At 49.9% G+C, this 21,739-nt stretch overlaps 1 protein-coding gene across 1 annotated transcript in view; it reads left to right on the forward strand.

The window, feature by feature from the left end:
- LOC138283654 (uncharacterized) overlaps positions 1-21,739 on the forward strand; it is a 223,433-nt gene that overhangs the window by 78,916 nt on the left and 122,778 nt on the right. Inside the window, exon 6 of the mRNA XM_069221589.1 lies at positions 17,236-17,458. Within this exon, the coding sequence (XP_069077690.1) occupies positions 17,236-17,458 (223 nt within the window). The remainder of the gene's footprint in view (positions 1-17,235; positions 17,459-21,739) is intronic.

Raw genomic sequence — 21,739 nt, forward strand, 5'->3', positions numbered from 1 at the left:
TCGAAGATCAGGTATCGAGTGAATTAACAGAGAGAAAATGGCGGTCACGTCCGCGGCGGTGCGTACCGCGACCACCGGCGCACATCGTCATTGGCTCCTGAGACCCATAGGGTCCAATGTTAACCAATGCAGCATTGCGCTGCGGTCTTCAACCGCCTACCGCCACGGTGTACAACGCCAGCGCAGTTACCTCACATCCCATTGTCACACTTTACAGGTCAGGCAGACACCATTTAAGGGGCCTACATGCCTTACTTTTTGTACTGCGTCACACATACCTAGGCCTTGCATCCACACTCATACAAGCCATTCAATGGGTTAAGATCCGTGTTTTTTTAAAGCTGGGGTTACGTACCTCTGGGATGTTTGACTCTGTGGTCGCTGTTGTCCTTCATAGGCACCGTCCGCTGGGACATGTGAGGAGATGGCGGCATCCTCCGGTGTACAGACCGCTGGTGGACCTGTCGACAATGGAGGAGAGACATCTCATCCTGACATTCAGGCTTGACCGTGCCACTATTCTGGAACTGTGTGCCCAGCTGGAGCCAGACCTGATGTCACCCATCCGCCATCCCACAGGAATCCCCCTCAAGTGCAGGTGCTGTCAGTACTCCATTTCCTAGCAAGTGGGTCATTTCAAACAACAGTGGCCATAGCATCAGGGATGTCCCAGCCTATGTTTTCCAACGTGTTGTCCAGAGTGTTGTCTGCCCTGCTGAAACACATGCGGAGCTACATCGTTTTCCCTGAGGTGGAGGATTTGGCTACAGTGAAAGGTGACTTCTATGCCCTTGGACATATCCCCAACATCATAGGTGCCATTGATGGGACCCATGTGGCTTTGGCCCCCCCCCACAGGAGTGAACAGGTGTACAGAAACCGGAAGAATTATCATTCCATGAATGTCCAGATGGTATGTTTGGCAGACCAGTACATCTGCCATGTGAATGCCATGTTCCCTGGCTCAGTGCATGACGCCTACATCCTGCGGAATAGCAGCATCCCTTATGTGATGGGTCAGCTCCAGAGGCACCATGTGTGGCTAATTGGTGACTCTGGTTACCCCAACCTGTCATGGCTACTGACCCCAGTGAGGAATCCCAGGACTAGGGCAGAGGAACGCTACAATGAGGCCCATGGGCGAACTAGGAGGGTGATTGAGCGGACCTTCGGCCTCCTGAAGGCCAGGTTCAGGTGCCTCCATATGACAGGTGGATCCCTATTCTACTCACCTAAGAAGGTGTGCCAGATCATCGTGGCCTGCTGTATGCTTCACAACCTGGCTTTGTGTCGCTAGGTGCCTTTTCTGCAGGAGGATGGTCCAGATGGTGGTGTTGTAGCAGCTGTGGAGCCTGTGGAGAGTGAAGAGGAGGAAGACGAAGAAGACGACATAGACAACAGGAACACAGTGATACTGCAATATTTCCAATGAACAGAGGTAAGAATACAAACCGGCCTACTACATGTACTTAAACACTACTACCTCTGTACTGTCTGTCCTTTTCACCCAGTGTATGGTAACTGAGTTGTAACTTTCCCTTACGATTTCAGAGATCTGGGTGCCACAGTGTGACATCTCCTTTGTTCTCCCATGGACTACAGCTGTGTGACATTGGTATGTTGGCATCACAATGTAAATAAGCATTTTGGCACTGTGATTACAGATAAATATATTCACATTCACAGACAGACTCCTGATTGTTTTGTGCAAAACGGTTTTTATTAAGGTGCAAAATATTAGATGGGGGTTGTAAATAGGTGAGGGGTGATGGTGGAGGAATGTCCATGGCAGAGTCCAGTCTATTAGTCTCACAGGTGCATTGTCCAAATGGGTCTGGGAAGTGGAGCTGGGGCAGTTTAAGGATGGACAGGGTGACAAAGTGGGACAGTGGGATGACTATCAGGGTGGTATCCTTTCTTGGCGGGGGTCTTGGCATCTTACTCTGTCCTCTTCCTGGTTCTCCTTCTGCAGGGGGTGGGGTGCTGGTGGCCTGTTGGTCCTGTGGCGGTGCCTCCTGTCCACTAGCGCCGGCGGAGGTGGTGGGCAGTTCTTGGTCCATGCTAGTGTCAGGAGCCCTTTGTGGTGCCACAGTGTCCCTCAAAGTGGTCACTACCAGATTCAGCACCCCTACGATGGTGCCCAGGGCGGAGCTGATGGTTCTGAGTTCCTCCCTGAAGCCCAAATACTGTTCCTCCTTCATGCGCTGGGTCTCCTGAAACTTGGCCAGTACCGTAGCCATCGTCTCCTGGGAGTGGTGGTATGCTCCCATGATGGAGGAGAGGGCCTTGTGGAGAGTGGGTTCCCTGGGCCTGTCCCCACCCTGTCGCACAGCAGCCCTCCCAGTTCCCCTGTTTCCCTGGGCCTCTGTCCCCTGGACCGTGTGCCCACTGCCACTGCCCCCAGGTCCCTGTTGTTGTTGGGGTGGTGGGTTAACCTGGGTGCCCTGTAGTGGTGAACACACTGCTGCTTGACGTGTCCTGGAGACAGAGGTGTGGGCCCGCTGGGTGGGTGCTGTGCTGGTGTTTCCAGAGGGGGGTAGGTCTGCAGTGGCCTGTGGCTGTGTGAGGGGAACCGACTGTCCCGAGGTCCCCGATGGGCCGGGCTGGTCCTCTAGATCCAGGTCGACAGAGCTGCTGTCATCACTGTGGGCCTCTTCTGGGGGGGGTGGACATTTGTGGACCCTCCTGTGCAGTGACGTTGCGTAGGGGTCCTGCAGGGGTATAAAAGCATGATTATTGCATCTGTGTATGGAATGGTGTGCAATGGGTGGGTGCCCGTGTCCCCCAGTGCTTGCATTCCTGTGTGGGGGCTTTTGTGTCGGTGGTTTGGGGGGGTATGGGTATGTGCAGTGGGCATGCTTTGGTGATGGGTGTCCATGCTTTGTGGTCGCATGCAGGGCTTGGTGTTGGGATGGGTGGGTTGTGATGGTGGGACATTTGCAAGCAGTAGGAGTGATAGGGGTGAGGCTGAGGGTGGGGGTATATGTTGGCATGCAGGTGGGGTGGGGGGATGAAGTAGTGAAGATGTGACTTACCAGAGTCCATTCCTCCAGATACTCCGCTGAGGCCCTCAGGATGCAGGATCGCCAAGACCTGCTCCTCCCATGTCGTAAATTCTGGGGGAGGAGGTGGGGGTCCGTCGCCAGTCTTCTGCACTGCAATCCGGTGTCTGGATACCACGGAACGCACCTTCCCCCGTAGGTCGTTCCACCTCTTCCTGATGTCATCCCGATTTCTTGGGTGCTGTCCCACTGCATTGACCCTGTCGACTATTCTGCTCCATAGCTCCATCTTCCTTGCAATGGACGTCTGCTGCACCTGTGCTCCGAATAGCTGTGGCTCTACCCGGATGATTTCCTCCACCATGACCCTGAGTTCCTCCTCCGAAAACCTGGGGTGTCCTTGAGGTGCCATGGGGTGGTGTAGGTGATGTGTGGGGTGGAATGTGTGGTGATAAGTGTGGTGATGTGTATTGGTGTGTTGTGTGAAGTGCGTGGTATTTGTGTGGCTGATGGTAATATGTGCGTCTGGGTGCTCGATTCTTCTATATGGTTTCTCTCTGTGTGCGTCGTCACGATTTTTTTGTGGTGGGGGTTTGTGGGTGATGTGAGTGTGTGTTTTATATTGTATTGGGTGTGTGGGAGTGGTGTTTGTATGTGTATCAGGTGTGTGTATTTGGATTTGTCCAATGTGGCTGTGTTTTGTAGGAGTGTGTGTATTTTGAGCGCGGCGGTGTGTACCGCCAATGGGATACCACGGTTGAAAGACCGCCGCGTGGATTCGTGTGTCGTGATAGTATGGGCGTATTTCTGTTGGCGTGACGGTGTCGGTTTGGTTATCGCCAGTTTATCGCTGTCCTTTGGTGTGGCGGACTTCTGTGGTTGTCTGTATTTTGGCGGTTTCCGAGTTGTTGGTCATAATGACCGTAGCGGTTTGCCGCGGCGGTGTGTTGGCAGTCTTCTGCACGACGGTTAGCGGCTTTTACCGCCAATGTTGTAATGACCACCTAAGGCCCTCATTACAATCCTGGCTGTCGGTGATAAAGTGGCGGTAATACTGCCAACAGGCTGGTGGTAAATACCGCCAAATTATGACCACGGCGGAAAGAGCTCAGATAGACAGCCACTTTACCACGCCGACCGCCAGGGCGGAAACAACAGCCACCATGGCGGTAGCCGCCTACAGCCAGGAGGAAGTCAATGTTCCGCCCACCGTATTATGACAATCCAATCCGCCACCTTTTCCGGGGCGGTATCTACGACATCAAAAGCCTGGCGGAAACAGAGCTCAGAAGGGAAAGGACTCACCATTGAAGACACAGGGAACAACCACACTGCCATGGAGCCCGAGCTGCAGATTTTTCTGATGATCTTCTACGTCCTGCTCCACCATGAACACCAACGACGGCGAAGATGACTACGCTGAGTACAGCCGTCTAGCACACAAGAGAGGGTGGGAGGAAAACGAGAGTGACACACGCACGCAACACACACACGCCACCACCCCTAGCACCATACACACAATCAGATGCAGTAGGAAAACATAAATACCCCGTACCCCTCAGGAATAATGTAAGGACAACACGAATAGATAAAAGTGAGTGTAATAATAATAATACAGTAAAAATATGTACCTCCAATCTAAAAGTATATACATATGTACAATTTAAGGGACACTGCCCAGTCCTCAATGTGAATGGGCCACTGGGCCACATGACAAAGTCCAAGGCCCCACTTGTCTCCTGCAACAACACGGAGAGAACACTGCAGGGGCATCAGTCTGAAAATAGGCAGGCATCTCAGGGGGACAGGGAACGGGGGGCACCTCAGCCGGCAGATGGAACAACACCATTGGTCCTGAAGGGGGCAACATGCCCTGTTCTTGGTCCTGGGGAGTGCAAGGCCACAGTCTCTCAAGTGGGTGACTTGCCCACAGCTCTGGAGGGGACATTGTGTCCTGTGATCTTCATCCTTGGGAGGATGGGGTGAGTCAGTGTTTTCCCCACTGGTTCTGGAGGGGACATCGTGCCCTGTGATCTTCAACCTGGGGAGGATGGGGTGAGTGGGTGGCTTACCCACTGGTTTTGGAGGGGGCATCTTGCCCTGTGATTTTCATCCTGGGGAGGATGGGGTGAGTGGGTGTTTTTCCCACTGGTTCTGGAGGGGGTATTGTGCCCTGTGATCTTCATCCTGGGGAGGATGGGGTGAGTGGTTGGCTTACCCAATTGTTCTGGAGGCGACATCATGCCCTGTGAACTTCATCCTGGGGAGGATGGGGTGGGTGGCTTACCCACTGGTTCTGGAGGGGGCATCGTGCCCTGTGATGCAGATCATGGAGAGTGCAAGGTCACACTCTCTCAGCTGGGTGTCATACCCACTGGATTTTCAGGGGGCAGGCCGTACAACACCCCATGGAGGCAGGTCTACAGAAAGTCCACCGGCGTTGACGGCTGTTCAGTGATGGCAGTGGTGGTGCTGCTGGCAGTGATGGGGGAGGCTCCTGCCCATCCCCTGCAGCCTCGGACGGCTCCCCACTGCTGGTGGTGGTGGTGGTGTTTGTGGGGGGAAGCTCCTGCCCATCCCCCACAGCCTCGGACGGCTGCCCACTGCTGGTGGTGGTGGTTGTGGGGGAAGCTTCTGCCCATCCCCTGCAGCCTTGGATGGCTGCCCACTGCTGGTGGTGGTGGTGCTGCTGGTAGTGGTAGGGGGAAGCTCCTGCCCATCCCCTGCAGCCTCGGATGGCTGCCCACTGCTGGAGGTGGTGGTGGTGGTACTACTGCTGCTGCTTTGGTGGTGGTTGTGAGGGGAAGCTCCTGCCCATCCCCTGCAGCCGTGGACGGCTGCCCACTGCTGGTGGTGACAGCTGTTCAGTGGTGGCAATAGTGGTGCTGCTGCTGGCAGTGGTGAGGGGGGCTCCTGCCCATCCCCTGCAGTCTTGGACGTCTGCCCACTGCTGGTGGTGATGGCACAGCTGCTGGTTGTGGGGGGGAAGCTCTTGCCCATCCCCTGCAGCCTCAGACAGCTGCACCCCCATGGTTGTTGGTGGGGGCTCTGACTGAGTCCCACCACCACCAGGCCCCTTGTCATTCCTGCCTGCTGGTGCAGGCCCCTTGCCCTTCCTGACAGCAGCTGGGGATGGCTCCTTGCCCTTTCTGGCAGCAGCTGGGGATGGCTCCTTGCCCTTTAGGGCAGCAGCTGGTGCAGGCCCCTTGCCCTTTCTGGCAGCAACTGGGGAGGGCTCCTTGCAATTCCTGGCAGCACATGAAGTGGGCTCCTTGCCCTTCCTGGCAGCAGATGAGGAGGGCTCCTTGCCCTTCCGGCCAGCACTTGGGGCAGGCACCCTTCCTGTGAGGCTGCCTGGTGCCCTGGATCCTTTTCCACCACGAGTTGCGGTGGAGATTACTGGGCCCGTGGACTGGGTGGCTGAGGTGCTTGCCTGGGTTTTACCCCCCCCTGCCTGGCCAGACGTGAAGGACGGGGGAGGGGGAGGGAAGAGGTCATTGGTGGAGAGGAAAAACATCTTAGGGACATTGGGCAGGAAGAGGGGGAAGGTTTGGGAGTGGAGGAAGAGGGAGTGGTTATAGGAGATGTCTGTCTGCTATGTTTGGGTGCAGGTGCATGGACTGGATGCTGTTGTGAGGTGGATGGCTGTTGGGTGTCTGAGTGCTTGCGTTTGTGTACCTTGGGAGGAGGGGGACAGACACAGTGGGAGAGGACACAGGGGGCGTGTGCATGGCTGTTGGAGTGGTATCTGCCAGTGAGGTGTGTGTTCTGATAGGTGTGCTGGTGATGGCGGTAGTGGATGAGGATGTAGTGCACGCAGGTGTGAGTGTAGACGGAACTGGGAGGGAGGTGGAGGAGGAGGAGGGGGACACAGTGGAGGCACTGGATGTTGGGATGTCTGCATCTGGATGGTGTTTGTGTGAGTGCCTGTGGGATGAAGTGTGGTGCTTGTGTTTGCCTGTGCCACTCTTGTGTGTTGTCTTGTGTGCATGCTGGTCTGCATGTGTGCTTGGGATAGGTTGGGGTTGAGGGTAATGGGATTGGGTAGAGGGCATTGGAGGGGGGAGGGTGGAAACAGGGACAATGGCTGCCATCAGAGAGGAGGCCAGAGCCTGGATTGATCTCTGTTGGGCCGCCAAGCCAGTGTGAATGCCCTCCAGAAATGCATTGGTCTGTTGTATTTGGGCTGCCAGCCCCTGGATGGCATTCACAATGGTTTACTGCCCAACAGAGATGGATCGCAGGAGGTCATTAGCCTCCTCACTCAGGGTAGCAAGGCTAACTGGGGCAGGGCCTGAGGTGCCTGGGGCGAAAGAGATGCCCACCTTCCTGGGTGAGCTTGCACGGGCAACTCGATGAGGGGCTGCTGGGAGGGCAGTGCTGGTATGGGGGTGGCGGCTGTAGCTGGGGTGGGCACAGAGGTGTCAGCCACCACCAGGGAGCTTCTATCGGAGGAGGTATAAGTGTCAGAACTGTCCCCTCTCTGCCGTGGTGCTCCCCTCGCCCCATCCCACTGGTGCCCTCAGCGTTGGTGGACTCTGCCTCATGGGTCCTGTGGGATGCAGCACACTCCGTCGCCGGAGCCTCTGCTCCTCCGCCAGATGATGCTAATTCACATAAGGACAGGGTGACAAAACAAAAACGGGGGGAAAGACAAAGGATACACTTGGTCAGTGGATGCACCAACACCACAGTTGGCGTACACAGCACCCTCACACACAGCGAACAGACCTACGTACTATGCATTCAGTAACAATGCTAGTCTCCAGGGAATGGGGAGGAACACATACCGCCAACTGCAGCATACCTAGGACCCACACAGCCCTGCCCAGTAGTGGATGCCTACAAGCTAGGTAGGAGGAATATCACATCAGAACCCTGGACAACATGGGACCTACTCTGCAATGTCAGGCCTGGCCTAGGTGCACCCACAGACACATATCCTCCACCCGGATACCACCCCACCAGGCGTAAGTAGTAATGATGGGCACTGTACTCACTCCCTTGTGGCTGCTGTGATGCCCTCAAGCACCAGTCTAGCTCCGGATAGGCCACCGCCAGTATGTGGGCCATCAGGGGGGTCCGGGTTCAACGGGCACCCCTTCCTCGTTGGGAGGCCATCCCCAGCTGGGCTTCCGCTGTCTTGCGTGCCCAGCGTCTCAGGTCCTCCCACTGTTTCCGACAGTGGGTGCTCCGCCTGCCGTAGACCAGCAGGGTCCGCCGGTCCTTGGCGACGGCACACCATATACACTTCTTTTAATGGGCGCTGACCTGCAGAGGAAATACACACAGGAAATGGTATCAGTCAGACCGTCCTGCCTGTTACACATATGGCCCACCATACGCCTTCCCATCCCCATTTGCACAGACCTGGCCCAACACACAAGCTGCACGCCGCCCAGGGGACATCCACCAACCCCCCCCCCACACGAGGCCTTCACACCCACCACTCCATGCATTCATGCCCCATGCATCGTGCTCACAGTGTAATCACCTGTTGGTTTGGAGGCCCGTACAGCAGTCCGTACTGGGGTAGGACCCTATCCACCAGCTGGTCCAGCTCCTCTGAGGTGAAGGCAGAGGCCCTTTCCACAGTCACACGGGCCATGGTAGGTTCCAAACACAGGCCACAGCAGCACATGCAGTGTAGGTCCTCTCCTGTTGAAGGTCAGGTAGCAAGTGAGTGAACCAATAGAAAATGGCGGTCACGTCCACGGCGGTGCATACCGTCACCACCGGTGTACATCACCATTGGCCACTGTACCCCATAGGGCCCAATGTTAACCAATGAGGTGTTGCACGGCGGTCTTCAGAAATCAAAGAAGTTTTCACTCCATGAATGTCCAGATGGTGTGCCTGGCGGATCAATACATCTCCCATGTCAATGCTAAGTATCCTGGGTCTGTGCATGATGCCTTTATCCTGAGGAATAGCAGCATCCCAAATGTGATTGGTCAACTGCAGAGGCACCGGGTGTGGCTAATAGGTGAGCCCTGGTTCCCACCAAGTGAATGTTGGTGTATGGGTATGGTGTGGGCCATACGGGGTTAGTGTGTGGCTAAATGTTGTCCCTCAATATTTGCAGGTGACTCAGGTTACCCAAACCTATCATGGCTACTGACCCCAGTAAGGAATCCCAGAACAAGGGCAGAGGAACGTTACAATGAGGCACATGGGAGAACAAGAAGGATAATGGAACATACCTTTGGCCCTGTGCTACGCACCCAAGAAGGTCTGCCAGATAATCGTGGCATGCAGCATGTTGCATAACCTTGCCTTGAGACGCCATGTGCCTTTTCTGCAGGAGGCGGAGGCTGGAGATAATCGTGTGGCAGCAGTGGACCCTGTGGACAGTGAAGATGAGGAGGCTGAGGATGAGGACAAGAGAACTGCAGTGATTAGACAATACTTCCAGTAAGACACAGATAAGGCAGTGTAACTTCACATTTCATTGTCATTTTCTTGTTTCACATTGTCACTGGCAGGCTGTGATTTCCCACTTCTATGCCCACTCACTGTACCCTTTGGCAACTCTTTTTGCAGATGTTGGTACCCCACTATCGCTCCTGGTGTGTTCATTGCAGCCAACTACAGTTCTGTTCTGTGTGCACATTAATGTACAGTTGATTTGGATGTTTGAACCTTGTTTAACGAATACATACCTAAATCATTTCACATACTCCATACTTGTATTTTTTCAAAGGGTGTTTATTGCAGTGCTAAGAAGAAAAAGGGGAAGTGCAATGGGCTGGGGTGATGATGGAGGAAAGTCCAGGGTATTGTTCCAGTGTATTTGTAGCACAGGTGCATTGTCCAAGGGGGCATAGGAAGGGGAGCAATGGCAGTTCAAGGTGGACAGGATGACTGAGTGGGACACAAGGGTGACAATCAGGAGAGTCTTATTTCCTGGCGGGGGTCTTGGCAATAGTCTCTGGCTTCTGCCTTGATCGCAGGGAACATTTGAAGGTGGTTCTTCTTCTGCAGGGGGAGGGTGCTGGTGGCCTGTTGGTCCTGTGGTGGGGCCTCCTGTCCACTAACGGCAGCAGAGGTGGGGGGCAGTTCAGTAGTCTGGCTAGTGGCAGGGGCCCGCTGTTGTAAGACTGCCTCCCTCATAATGTTGGCCATGTCTGCCAGCACCCCTGCTATGGAGACCAGGGTGGTGTTAATGGCCTTGAAGTCCTCCCTGATCCCCTGGTACTGTCTCTCCTGCAGCAGCCTGTTCTCCTGCTCGTTGGCCAGGATCTGGCCCAGCATATCCTAGGAACATTGGTATACTCCCAGGATCTCAGTGAGTGCCTCCTGGAGAGTCGGTTCCCTGGGCCTGTCCTTCCCCTGGCGCACAGCAGTCCCCCCAGTTTCCCTGTTGTCCTGTGCCTCTGTCCTCTGTCCCCTGAACCGTGTGCCCACTGCCACTGACGCCAGGTCCCTGATTGTCCTGGGGGCAAGGTGTGCCCTGGGGTCCCTGTAGTGGTGGACATACTGCTGATTGACGTGTCCTGGGGACAGATGTGTGGGTACGCTGGGTGGGTTCTGTGGTGGTGTTTCCTGATAGGGGAGGCTCTGTGGTGGTGTGGGACTATGCGTGGGTAACCGACTGTCCAGAGGTCCCTGATGGGCCAGGTTGGTCATATAGATCCAAGCAAATAGAGCTGCTGTCATCACTGTGGGCCTCTTCTGTGGGGGGACTGGAAATTGCTGGCACCTCTTCTCCACTGACATTGGCTGGGATACCTGTGGGGATGTAAATGCAGTGTTATTCCTTCTGTGTGTGACATATTGTGCATGGGTGGGTTGCCCTTTTGTTTGTATTTGCCCTGGTAGCATTCACTTGTTTGAGTTGGTATGTGGTGGGCTAGCTGATTCTCTCTTATGTGCATGCTTTGCTGATAGGTGTCCATGCAGGTCTGTGAGTGGTGTCCATGCATTGGTATGGCATGCAGGGCTTGGCAATGGGATGAGTGAGATGTGATGGTGGGGTGTGTGGGACGTGGTGATGTGAGTGAGGGTGAGGGTATGTAATGGCATCGAGGTAGGGGGTTGATAATAGTAGAGAATTGACTTACCAGAGTCCAGTCCTCCTCCTACTCCTGCCAGGCCCTCAGGATGCATAATTGCCAAGACTTACTGCTCCCATGTTGTTAGTTGTGGGGGAGGAGGTGGGGGTCCACCGCCAGTCCTCTGTACAGCGAGCTGGTGTCTTGCTGCAATGGAATGTACCTTCCCCCATAGGTCGTTCCACCTCTTCCTGATGTCATCCTTTGATCTGGGGTGCTCTCCCTCGGTGTTGACCCTGTCCACGATCCTCCGCCATAGCTCCATCTTCCTAGCAATGGATATCTGCTGCACCTGTACTCCAAATAGCATTGGCTCTACCGGGATGATTTCCTCCACCATGACCCTTAGCTCCTCCTCTGAGAATCTAGGGTGTCTCTGTGGTGCCATGGGTGTTGTGTGAGTAGTGTGGGGGAGGGTGTATAGGGTGATGTGTTGGGGTGTGTGATGTGGGGTGCGTGGGTGGTGTATATGTGATGGTGGTGTGTGGCTCTGGTCTTGACCGTGGTCGTGGTGTCTATCTCATGGCAATTGTTTGTAGTCGTAAAGGGCTGTGGGTAGTGGGGGATGTTTTATGGTGGTGTGGGTGTGGTGTGTGTATGGGTGTCAGGTGTGTATAGTTTGAATTGTCCAATGTGGTGTTGTTTTGTATATGTGTGTGTATTATGAGCGTGGCGGTATGTACTGCCAATGGTTTACCGCCATTGAATGTCTGCCGTGGTGATTTGTGGGTCATAATGTGATGGGCGTTGTTCTGTTGGTGTAATGGTGTGGGTTTTGCTGCTGCCAGTTTATCACTGACCTTTGGTGTGGTGGAGTTGTGTCTGTGGCGGAATAGTGACGGATTGGTATGTGTGTGTCATAATATGGTGAACGGATATCTGCGGCGGTATGTTGGCGGCAGTCAGCGTGGCAGTAAGTGGGATTTACCGCCAATGTCATAATGAGGGCCTAAATCTTAGTAAAACACTTAGAAACACTATAGCTCCAACTGGAGCTATCACAGCATCTTAACAGAGTTATTCCCAACAGTCCGATGCTACTCGGAAGGGAGTGAGAGCCGGTCATGGAGTCGCATGGACCCCAGGTACAGTACCTTGGAAAATTATGAGGAAACAAAGATGTTGCACAGAGTCAGGGAGATGAGGCGTCGTTTGAGCCAGAGCGGCGTTGGTACCTTACTGCTACCGGGGAGGTGAGGCGTTGAGTCCTTACTGCAAGGCAGGGGAAGTGAGGTGTTGGTTCCTTACATGTGCAGGGAAGGTGATGCGGCATCGGTGGTGTGGCGTTGGTTCCTTACGATTGCAGGGGAAATGATGCTACATTGGTAGCCAAGCGATTGTTCCTTACAACCCGGCAGGGTCAATGAATCAAGCAGGTCAAGATGCGAGGCGCCAACTTTGCGGTGTCGAAATCATACCATGGGGCCACAGGTGCTGTGGCAGAGTCGGGTGTCACAGACTTTGGGCACATGGCGCTCTGGCAGCTGCGACAGCTTCGGGCCTTTGTTGCAGATCGCGGTCTTTGCGCTCAGTGGGGACCACAGTGCCGCTGCAGGCAGCGGCACGGAGTTGGAGAGTGGCACTGGTTCCGGAGTTGCTCTAGAGTCGATGTGCTTAGTTAATTCTTAGTTGCACCAGGGCTCACTTCCAAGGGGCCCAGGAACTGGGTTTGGCATCACTTGGTAAGTCAGGACTCTCAGCAAGAGAACCCAGACGCTGGCAGGTGAAGTCTTTGATGGCCCTGAGACTTCTTAACAGGAGGCAAGCTCAGTTCAAGTCCTTGGAAAGCAGGATGTAGTCCTTTCACTGCCAGGACAGAAGCAGCAAGCAGCAGGCCAGCACAATAAAGCAACAGGCAGAGAGGCAGTCCCTCCTACAGCATCCAGCTCTTCATCTTGCCAGAATGTCCTCAGTCCATAAGTGTTCTAACTAGGTGGTGTCAAAGGTCCAGTACTTATGCCCATTTCTGTCTTTGAAGTAGGCAAAGAGAAGTCTTTGTAGTGCACAAGACCCTGCTTTTTCCTGCCTTTGCCCCTGCATTTCCCTGCCCTTGCCCCAGACACACTCCAGGGGGTTGGAGACTGCTTTTGTGTGAGGACAGGCACAGCCCTATTCAGATGCAGGTGTCAGCTCCTCCCACCACCTAGCTCAGGAAGACCCATCAGCCTGGCGATGGGCCATCAGGATATGCAGGGCACACTCCAGTTCCCTTTCTGTGACTGTCTAGAGTGAATAGTGAAAACGCAAACAGCTCAACTGTCATTCTGACCTAGACATGTATTCAGCAGACAGGCAGAGGCACAGAATGGTTAAGCAAGACAATTCCCACTTTCTAAAAGTGATATTTTCAAACTTCCAATTCAAAAACCAACTTCACTAAAAGATGTATATTTAAATTGTGAGTCAGAGACCCCAAACTCCACATCTCTATCTGCTTCCAATGGGAAATTACGCTTAACAGATATTTCAAGTTGATCCCCATGTTACCCTAGGAGAGAGGCCTTGCAATAGTGAAAAACAAATTTAGCAGTATTTCACTATCAGGACATGTAAACCACACCAGTGCATGGCCTACCTTTTCAATACACTGAACCATTCCCATGGGGCTGCCTTGGGTCTACTTTAGGGGTGACTTACATGTAGTAAAAAGGAAGGTTTGGGCCTGGCAAGTGGGTGCACATGCTGGGTAGACATGGCAGTTTAACACTGCACACACATCCACTGCAATGGCAGGTTTGAGACATGTTTGCAGGGCTACTCATGTGGGTATCACAATCAGTGTTGCAGGCCCACTAGTAGCATTTGATTTACATGCCATGGGCACACCTGGTGCACTATACTAGGAACTTATTAATAAATCAGATATGCCAATCATTGATAAACTAATCACTAATACATTTTAGACAGAGAGAATATGCACTTTGGCACTGGTTAGCAGTGGTAAAGTGCCCAGATTAATTTCAGCCAACCAAAACAAGTCAGAAAAAAATGGAGGAAGAAGGCATAACGTTTGGGGATAACGCTGCGAAAAGGGCTAGGTCCAACATCCCATTGAGCTGCAGACTAGAAAGTCTGCTTTTATAGCTGGAGGGGCTGCCATGACACAAGTAAGAAAGCCCCGACTACACCATTTTTTTCACAGTCGTGCAGTATGGGACTAGTGTCAACATTTTTTTCATGGGGCAATTTGGGTTTCCCTGTTAGTGTGCAGGCGAGCTTGAATGTCAAGTGATTTACACAAAAATGGCTGAGGCAAGATTTCTCACACCTAACACACCAATGGAAATAAAATTAAATAAGGACAAGCTTTTGGTGCACGTACCTGGGAGACCGTCCACCATATACTCCCATATAGATCAAACTCCTCAATAATGACACAAATGATTCAGCACCCAATTTATTGAGATTGTAACAGCCTAATAGCACCCCTTATCATTTCAATAAAGCATTGGTTTAAACATCTTCACATAATTCCATTATACTGGCAAGTAGTTATTAAAACTTTATTCACCTTTGATTGATTGATTGAAAAACCTGTATTTCGATTATGAAAATATTCATAAAAGCACACGATTGTAGCAAACATTTACAATGTATATACAAATTAAAACCACAAGCTTAAAAATAACAAATCCCATCAATACCAAAGGTGCATAGACACAAACATTTTAAAAACATACATTATACTGTAAAACTTCAGTCGATTAAAAACCCACATTCATAATCTTATTTCAGTGGAGTGTACTCTTCACAATACCGGAAACTGTCATTGCAACAATAGGTTCCTTCATCATTTGTAAGTATATAAAAGCGGGCCGGTATTGATAGAAACCTTTGGCTTTATGAACAGACGGCAGAAACCTTCTTCTAGGTGGGGCGTAATAACTACAGAACAATACCAGATGTTCTAGGGTCTGGAGCAAAGTATTGTCACAAGGACAGACCTTAATTGAAGATGGCTCGTATTGTCCTGGGGAAAACATAGACTGTATCAGGCAGAACCTAATCTAAACCTGGTGAGTCTTTTTCATGGGTTTCTAATGGGGGAGAGATAAGGTTCCGGACCAGGGCTAGTATTTAGAAGCATCAAAGCCCTGGCTGAGTGACTATCCAGAACCAAGTTTTCTCTGCTCTCTCTAGTTTGCTGAAGAAATAACTCCTTCACAAGCTTTCTGTCTGCGCGTTTTAGAAGTTCTGGTTTGAAATAATTCGTGGCGCCCCAGTGACAGGGCTATAGATTTAATGTAATTAAACCACGGAATTTTATGGCCTAGTTCACACCCAAGGCAGTCCTCAGTAACCTCCCTGTTAAATGCGGTGCACTCTCCACTCTATACAGCAATCCACCGCATCATGGGGGCAATTTTTGCATAATCTTCTGCAAAAAGAAAGCCCTGCTCCTCCTGCATAAACAGACTTGACTAGCGGGCCCACCCCCAATAAATTCCTGCAGAATCAATTTTCTTCACGTTGTATAGCCTTGCAGTTAGAGTACCCCCAAATTTCTGTACCATGCAGTATTACAGGTAAACACTTCATTTTATATATCTGCAGCAAAGGAAAGACAGGTTTGCTGCCAACCATCTGGGCAAATCTAAAGAGAGCCCCACAAGACTGATCGAAGCTCAAGCAGTGATTTGTAAGACATGGGTTCCAACCAGAGTGTTGGTCAAGCATAGCCCCTAAGTAAGAAAAAGAGGTCTCCCTTGGCACTGCCTGTCCCTTGGTTGTAATGGGTCTAAGTTTTGGATTCCACTTCCCACAAACCATAAGCTGTGTTTTTGAGGTATTTACATCCAGTTCTAAATCACCCATAACAGCAACAAAGAGATCCACCAAAACGTTAAGGCCGTTAATTGTACAGGAAAGTATAACCACATCATCAGCGTATAGTAATCTTTTTTGAGCACTAATTCAAGAAACCCTGTTGTTCTTATTGTTAGGCATCCAATACGTACTAGTCTTGTATCAGCCTCATCTTGTGTAGTGGGATACCATTTACGGTCCTGTAAATCCAGGTTGTTCACATATGGCATCCATGCAGTGTTCATAGAGACATTTGCCTGGCATCAAGAAAGTAGCAACATGGAAAGACCCTATACGAGGTGTTTAAAAAAGCAGCATTAACCTTACATAGTTTCATGCCCTTAATCCTATAATGTCAATGTGAGGGACTCAAACCTAAGATGTTGAGGTTCAAAAGGTGTGAGAGCTCACTTCCTCTACCCTTGGCCTTTTGATGAATTAATGTCCAGAGGGCCAAAGTGCAGAGGGAGCTAGTTTGTGAGAGGTGGTGGTGTTTGTGGGGTGGAAAACAGTATTTCAAGTTATCTCATTTCTGACAGTGCTTTATTTGTGTAGGTGCTTGTAAGTGGTGGACACAAGCACTCATGTTTGTTGATCAGACTTATTTGTCCTCATCCGATGTTGACCCAGGAAAAAGACAGAAAATTAAGGAGGAGAAGGAAATAATGAAAAAGAGAGAAAACAGTGGTAAAAAGGCATTGGCAAAGCCAAGCAATTTGACACTCACACTCGAACACTGACAAAAGCAATAAAAAGTGCCTGCACCAGTGCAACAATTAGGAAGAGATTTAACGTGTTATTACATAGTGCACTCTCTGATGTGAAAAAGTCTGTTATATTCCAATGGAGGAGAAATAATATGCCAAAACAGCCAATAGAAATATGGTGAAACTAAAATATTCCTGTGGACTTATTGAAGACTTGATTGACAATGTCTGAAGCTAATGGCTGAATATTCCAGAGTCAAAGAACCCCATGGCTGAAGAGCTGAACCAAAGCCTCTTAAAATATGTATAAAATAAAGAAGTTTGCCAATTAATGCATTTTACGTCAAACCTAAAGAACCTGCAAGAATAAGGTAAAGAGACATCAAGTGAAGGGTGGTGAAAGAAAGAGACATGAGGCAACCATGGCTTTTGATAACCCTTGCACACAGCATCTCCTGCAGTGTGCTCCTAAGAAAAACTGTTCGTTTATGTGTTTTATTTTTACAAATTGAGCACTGAGTCTTCAGTAAATCATTGCTGATTGTATAAAGGGGATTCTTGCTGATAATGAGTCAATGTGCCTGGTATCAGTAGGGGATGTAGTCTGGCAGATCTAAATCTCCTGGGTTGTTAAGTACTGAATTTTTCTCGCACTGTTTGTTGCAGATAAGCACCTCAGCTCTGAACCAAAGGTCCCTCCTATAAACTGTCCAGGGAGTGAAGTGCTGGGCGAGTCGGTCTGCGTTATCCTTTCATCACACCCGGAACACCTGCAAACAGTCTGTGAGAGGCTTAGTGGAAGGTTACTACCTAAGGTGCTGCGTCGCTTCATCTGGGTTCATAAGCTCCTGAGAAGTGACCACAGAGTTCATTTCACTGACAGCAAAAAGTAAATATTTATCTTAAGATTGTTTTCTGCAGTGGAAATTAAAATGCTAATTTATGAACACTGGAGTCCTTCACCTAAAGTCGGTGCCATGTATATGATGGCATCTTTTAGTCATGTCTTTTTTTTCCTGAGAAAGTAACTTTAAAAAAAGCTCAGCGTGTAGTCTGCTGCATTATTCAGAACTAGTTTTTGAAATCACTGAAACATTGAATCATTGATGGCATTGTGTTGCAGTGGTCCTTTGATCAAATCCTCCAGTTAAAGGTTAAAGGAGCAGTGCTGTCAATAATAGGAATCTTTTTCTACAGTGTGTGTTTGGTAACTTCTTTTGGGAGTTCAAGGTCAGAACTCAGATTCTGACAATCTGAGCATTTTATCACTAGTGTTCTGAAGCTTTATCCTACTATTCAGCCCAACAGTGTACATCAAGTTGACCAATTTCACACCGGACCCTGAGGCACTATGCAGGCAATCCTGCGTGGTATGTTTGCAATTTCCATAGATTCTCTGCAGTCATGGATGTTGCAGCTTGTGAGCATGATGGGGCATACTCGCGTTTCATGGTGTCAACCTATGACTTAGTGATGCCAGCTCTTACCCTGAGCCACAGTCAGCTGCTTCGGTTTTTCCTGCCCCGGCGCCTTGTAGTTTTCCTCTGTTAGCAACATCTTGCTTGCATCAGGGTGCACTCAGCAAATCTTGGCACACTGGCTGGGTAGTTTCTGACCCCTACTTATACTCAGTCTCAGACAGGCCTTCTGTATTCCTCTATTCCGACTGCTGAATCAGTTTTTATCAGTTCCTGACTTTTGCATGTTACTCCCAGCATGGTCCAGTCATGGTATTTATCTTGTATTTTAGCTGGTGGTGGGATGGAATTGGGAGTCTCTTGTCTGACCTGAAACAAAGACACAAGAGAGGAAGAGGCTTCCAAATTAACCATCACTTATTCTAATGTGGGTAACATTTCTGGGATAGTATGAAGCAGGAAGGGGGCAAGGGTTTTTCCTACACTAGAAAATGACCCCGTCTCATATTCTCCACAATGTCAAGCCTAGTCCATTTCAAAGTGCCTCAGGAGCATTGAGGAGAAGCCCTGCCATTCTTGTTAGGTTCAACTCTTATGGAGGAAATCAAAATAGATTTATTTGCGTCCCCAATCTTATGCCACATACAATCTCCAGGCACAGTCTACTGTAGCCACAACACACACACGGATACGTTATCCATGTTACACATGGATGGGGCACATGGATCAGTTGAAGGAGGTTAACAGACCAATTTACCTACAGAGGAGAGGTGGGTAGGTAACTCTCCCTCGCAGGCAACAGATAAAAATCGTGCCACAATGACCCATTGCTAGCACTACTGTCAGTACGCTAGATTCCAGTGAGCTAATGGTAGTCACATTTGGTAAAAGACGGTACACATGATGTACCCCTCTAGACCATGGGTCCAAGTTCTGGGTTGGATTCCTCCTCACAGTGCACACACATGAAATTCCAGTTTGATGAGGCACAAAGATTCGGAAACCTACGGAGCCCATTATGGGAACTCAAAGCAGAGATGCTTGCTCGTCAGAACCTTGGATGGGAATTTTCCATCCAGTCAAACAGCTGTGTTACATAATGTTTGTGGCTTGAAATTTAGCATTTTGTCATGGGATAAGGCACTTTAGTATTTTAGCAAGGTCGTTGCATCACCTTCTGCTTTGGAAATATCATTGCAACACCTTCTGCAGTACGAAATATACTGATGGACCTTTGGCACATTCTGAGGAGTGTTCCTTCATGGTTGTAATCCATTACCTTGAGGCTACAAACTAGTCCCCACATTTCAGAATAAATCCACATGCAAAAAAGCATAAATAAATATATATATATTATATATCTTCAAACAAGGATGGTCTAAAGGTTGCTGGGTGGTGAATTATATATATATATATATAAATAAATATATATATATATATATATATATATATATATGTCCAACAAACACTTTGCTCCAACAAGAAGAAAAGAGCTGCCCTCACTCTAACATAAGGAAGTCCTTTATTCTTTAAACAAACATCAGCAGTCCTGTGCAATTTTTATCTTGTCAAGAAAACTTACATATATTGTTAGCACTTACATTCCTTTTGCATTTCAGCCTCCCTAAGGCATGATCACAGGTGACGCTGGCACGCCACAATTCATGTATGTCCCACTCATCAATGTCTTAATTCATAGTTTTGCCCCCTAGTGGACATTCTGATGGGTTCATTATAAAGCATGCTGGAACTTATAGTTGACCATTTAACCGTGCCATGGTAGGAATATCCTAACCCTCTAGGCCTGTTGCTGGGTTCCCCAAGGGACCCCGTCTGGGCCAAAAAGCATTTATTAAAACATTTGCAGTGAATAGCCCTCCCAATGGCCGCTCTCGGCCCCGAGACAGCCACCTGCCCGGGACAGGCCAAACAAAATAGTGCTCGGGGGCATGCGGCCCTGCTCCCCAGGCCATTTATGGCCTTGGAGACCGACACCTCCCTGGTGCCTGGCCTATATCTAAGAAGGGGGGACTGTGTGGACCACCCTCTCTTGCCCTCGAGGGCCTTGGGGACCACCACCTCCCTGGGGCCGGCCCTACAAACAGAAAGGAGGAGGGGTGCACGGGCCCCCTCCTGGAGCCATTAATGGCCCTGGAGACCGCCACTCCCAGGGCCGACTTACTGTGTCCCAAGATGCCCACTCTCGGGATATAATAGTTTGCTGTCACTTGACGAGAGTTATGACAGCTTCTATTAAGCTGTAATTCTGCTTCTGGCAGGTGGGAGCAGAAAAAGTCCTCCTACCCTCTGGGAGTGGACTTTTCATCTGTTTTCCTGTCTGCTGTTAAGCATTCCTTGCTGCTCCCTGTCTGCATAAGCAATGAGACCACAGGGGAATTGATGCTCCACCTGTGGTCTGATGGACAGCTCTATTGGATCTCTTCTGTGGTGACTGTGATGAGTGGGATCTTTCCTGTTCTCTCCTGGTGGGAGGAGAATCCATCTTTAATCCCTTTAATCACAACCAGTATATAAATGTGCAAAATGACCATGAAGCTCTGCTTGTTTGGCCTCAAACCCTATACATTAGTTGGATGCATTGGTCTTCCTGACTTTTTCCAGCTTGATGGTTCAGCTCTATTGGAGTACAATTATTTCTGTGGTGACTGTGACGAGCGGGATCTTTCCTGTCTTCCCCTGACAGAGTCCATCCTTCAGCCCTTTCATTACTACCAGTATGCAAAAATGCAAAATGACCTTGAAGCTCTGCTTGTTTGCCTCCTCTCCTTATACATTGGTAGTAGGCATCTGTCTTCCTGCCTTTTTCCAGCTGGATGGACAGCTTTCCAAAAGGCCCCGAGTGTTCATGATGCAGAGGAATATAAACACATCTCCACCAAACAAGAAAACACTTACTTCATATCACTAAGTGAAAGTACCCTTGTTTGGTGGAGATTCAACTCTTTGTTGAACCCTCTATTCAAGGATTCATGTTAACATAGATTTCAGTAGGAAGACGCTTGAGAAACAGTCACATTGCCAAAATTACGCCAGACATGGTCGCTAGGGGTATTACCTTGTGGTCCTTTACGCAGTGGTAGCGTAGAATGTGCACTATAGATTTACCCAATGAGGTAGCACTTACTTGTTAGCCAGTAGAAAGTATTCCAGTTGGGTAGACATTTTGAGCAAAACTGTGGGCTCATGGATATATATACGCAGATGAGGCACCATTCTGGCAACAAGGCAGAAATTAAACCTCAATGAGAAGCACTTACAAATATAAACAAAGCAGGTGTCCAGTTGAAGCCCTGCTTCTGTAAAGGACAAATCCTCCCAAATTCTTGAACTTATCCAAGGAAAAGCAAGTGCGTTTTCTCTGCAGTTCCACATTGAAAATCACTCTGAAATACTCAGTGGAGGTGAATGCATCCTTGCTAATCCCAGGGTCTACAAAAGTCAACACTGGTTGCCCTGGGTGGGGCAGGCCCTGCAGCCAACCCCACTGTGTATGGCCAAAGGCTGTATGTGGCTCGGGGTTGGATTCCTACAGAGGGATTGGCTGCAGGGTCTGGCCATGGCCATGGTTGGATTAACGTAAGGTAATTTCATATTACTTAACGTTAAAAAAACCTTAGAAAATGACTGAAAAAAACCAAAGGTTACAGAGATGTTATAGTTAGGAAATAGAATTTTTTTTAAAACCTAGAAATTCACTAAAAAACCAAAGGTTAGAGGGACGTTATAGTTAG

Source organism: Pleurodeles waltl, chromosome 3_1 (assembly GCF_031143425.1).
Source record: "Pleurodeles waltl isolate 20211129_DDA chromosome 3_1, aPleWal1.hap1.20221129, whole genome shotgun sequence".
Classification (NCBI taxonomy): Eukaryota; Metazoa; Chordata; class Amphibia; order Caudata; family Salamandridae; genus Pleurodeles; species Pleurodeles waltl.